The sequence below is a fragment of the Pelecanus crispus genome, chromosome W, assembly GCF_030463565.1.
Source record: "Pelecanus crispus isolate bPelCri1 chromosome W, bPelCri1.pri, whole genome shotgun sequence".
In the NCBI taxonomy this organism is placed as follows: Eukaryota; Metazoa; Chordata; class Aves; order Pelecaniformes; family Pelecanidae; genus Pelecanus; species Pelecanus crispus.
This window is the reverse complement of record NC_134675.1, coordinates 17,334,653-17,337,468: the sequence shown is the minus strand read 5'-3', so window position 1 is coordinate 17,337,468 and position 2,816 is coordinate 17,334,653. Positions and strand designations below refer to the sequence as shown.

Sequence of the window (2,816 nt, the reverse complement as noted above, 5' to 3'; positions counted from 1 at the left end):
GAAACACCATATTTAATCCAGGCTGTTGTAACATGCAAAGGACATCTGGATCAATAAGCTTTATGATGTAACGAATCCTGGCTTTATTTTGAATTAGCAAGGCACTGGGAAAAATGCTTCTGTAAAAAAAAAAAAAAGTCTAGAAAAGTTTTATTTTGGACATTTTGTTTCAATGAGTCAGAACTGAAAACGGTAACTTTGGCTCTGTGTTACTTATAGTGAAACTGGAGTGCCAAGGTTCCCTCCTTCCTGTGATGTAGGCTCTCCTACCCAATACCTCCCATCATGTACTGTGTCAGTCAAATCAGAAGAAACTACAGTACACCTTTCAAGAAGCAGGTCAATTAAAGACAGGTGAGAGGATGGGGAAATGATGCATGAAACATCAAAACAACTCCTAAAAATTACAAAACATTTTGATGTAAAATTAGAAAACATTTTGATTTAAAATTACTGGGATACTACTGAGCCAATATAGCTCTCCAGCTCAGTGTGATGCTCCTTTCCAGCACAGGTGGTTCTAAAGGTTCTGGGAGCACAAGAACAAAAGTGGGAATTATGCATTGCCCAGGGCCATCCCTTAACCACTCCCTGGGGATGGGCACAGGACCCCTTCTCAGCTTAGTAAACAGTAAGCGTCTTTAATTACAGCTCTCCCTCCCTCATTTCCCTCCACCTAAACCCTAAGCACGGGCAGCATAGATAGTGTCAGATAACATGTTAATATTATGCATGTTTTTTTAAATTGAATGACAAATTTCACATCTTACATATCTACTTGCTCTAACACTTTGCTTTCTAGAAGACATAATGGAATGGCACTGGAATTGGACAAGGAAGGTGAAAATTAAGATCTACTTGTAAGAGATGTTACAAAAATAAAGAGGCCTTGTTAAGGGAACAAGCAAGTAACTGTGGGCTCATGAAAGAAACCATAAGTCAGTCAGTTTATAGGAAGTAGTGTTTGAAGATGGTCCAGAAAGGAAGCATCACCCAGAGTGCTTAGTAACAAAAGAGCGGGCACCTTGACAGGAACGAGAAACAAGAGCCTCCAGTAGTGTTAATTATAAATAAAATTTGCTATCGGACCAGGAGCAGATGCATATTCTGGCCTCTAAAGAGTACCTACCATACTTTTTAGCAAGTATCCTGCAGTCCAGACCAGCTCGGTGCATTTGATCATCTCTCACTAATTCAAAAGCCTGGAGCATAGAAGTTCAAATCAGCAACAGCCTTAAGGAATCTCATTTATTTTTCTTCCAATAGAAGCCCAGCCCCATCTGCCTAAGTACCGTTTTTCAGTCTTTCCTAATTAACAATAACTTACATGCACAAATACCATTTTCAGTCATAAAATACAGTAAAAGGTGATTCATAAGTAAGGGCTTTTGAGTATTTAGCTTCTCAATTTTTTTTTTTATTTCTTACAGTAACTCATAATTTCCATGCTGCTTTTTTCTCTACATGCGCAGACAGATGTTTGTCAGAACAACAGATGGTGGTGGAAGATCTTTATCATAGTCATCAGCTGATCTAAACAGCAGGGAAGAGTACTTATTTTTGGAGAAAGCTCAATTGATACTTCAACTGTCAAAACCATTTGGGGTACTTCCATTTCTACATTTTTGAGAAATTATGCTTAGTCAGCAGGAAAAGTTGGATACTGTATGTATATTTAACCTAAGCTCCCACTCAGCCCCTCCTCCTCAAAGTTATGCTGAAATTAATTCTATGTGGTTTTATAGCAAAAGTCCCAGAGGAGCTGAATGGCAGTAGAAAAGCATGAGGAGCAGCAAGCAGTCTTTCTTGTGCTGGGGACCCCAGAGCTGGATGCAGTACTCCAGGTGGGGTCTCACAAGAGTGGAGTAGAGGGGCAGAATCACCTCCCTTGACCTGCTGGCCACGCTTCCTTTTATGCAGCCCAGGATGCGATTGGCTTTCTGGGCTGCAAGCGCACATTGCCAGCTCATGTCCAATTTTTCATCCACCAGTATATCCCCAAGGCCTTCTCTGCAGGGCTGCTCTCAATCCATTCATCCCCCAGTCTGTATTGATATTGGGGATTGCCCTGACCCAGGTGCAGGACCTTGCACTTGGCCTTGTTGAACTTCATGAGGTTCACAGGGGCCCACTCCTCAAGCCTGCCAAGGTCCCTCTGGATGGCATCCCTTCCCTCTAGCGAATCAACTGCACCACTCAGCTTGGTGTCGTCTGCAAACTTGCTGAGGGTGCACTCAGTCCCATTGTCAATGTCATTAATATCATGTCAAAACCTGAAGTCTGCTTATATATCTTGTTCTAGCTGCAGATAGCACTATCCCATCCCTCTGTCTCTGCTTGCCTTGCCAGAGGGTTAAATATTGCTAGAGGGTTAAAATATTCCCTTGGGTCGGGGGTCTGATTTTGCTCACACCCTAGCACAGTTCAGGTACCAGGTTAAGTTAGTGTATGTAGTTGCTCTTAGCTAATTCTGACTATAAATGTCAGTGAGCTTTTTGGGGCAGGGCTCCTTGTCTTTCCTTCCTTCAGAAGCTGAACAGGTAGTTTCTCTCCTTACATTTGTGAACCCATCCAAATCCATGGAAATCTCAAGGTAGCAGCGTGGCTGCACAAGCTTAAGCATGTTAGCTCATGGGGCAGCTGCATGGTGCAAGGGAGATCATCAGCTTGAGCTCAAAAGCCACTGAGCAATGGGAGAGAAACTTCCTAGCTGGAGCATGCTAGTGAGGTAATATTTTCCCCCCACTGTAAGTTATGCCACAATTAGTTTTTGTCTCCCTGGAGTAGTGGGAGAAGGAATACCTGGGAAAATACTT

The 2,816-nt window shown here is 42.6% G+C and overlaps 1 protein-coding gene across 1 annotated transcript in view; it reads right to left on the bottom strand.

The window, feature by feature from the left end:
• Nucleotides 1–450: 450 nt before the first annotated feature.
• The window catches only part of LOC142596450 (lens epithelium-derived growth factor-like), an 81,465-nt gene continuing 79,099 nt past the window's right edge, over nucleotides 451–2,816 (bottom strand). Inside the window, exon 14 of the mRNA XM_075725544.1 lies at nucleotides 451–529. Within this exon, the coding sequence (XP_075581659.1) occupies nucleotides 451–529 (79 nt within the window). The remainder of the gene's footprint in view (nucleotides 530–2,816) is intronic.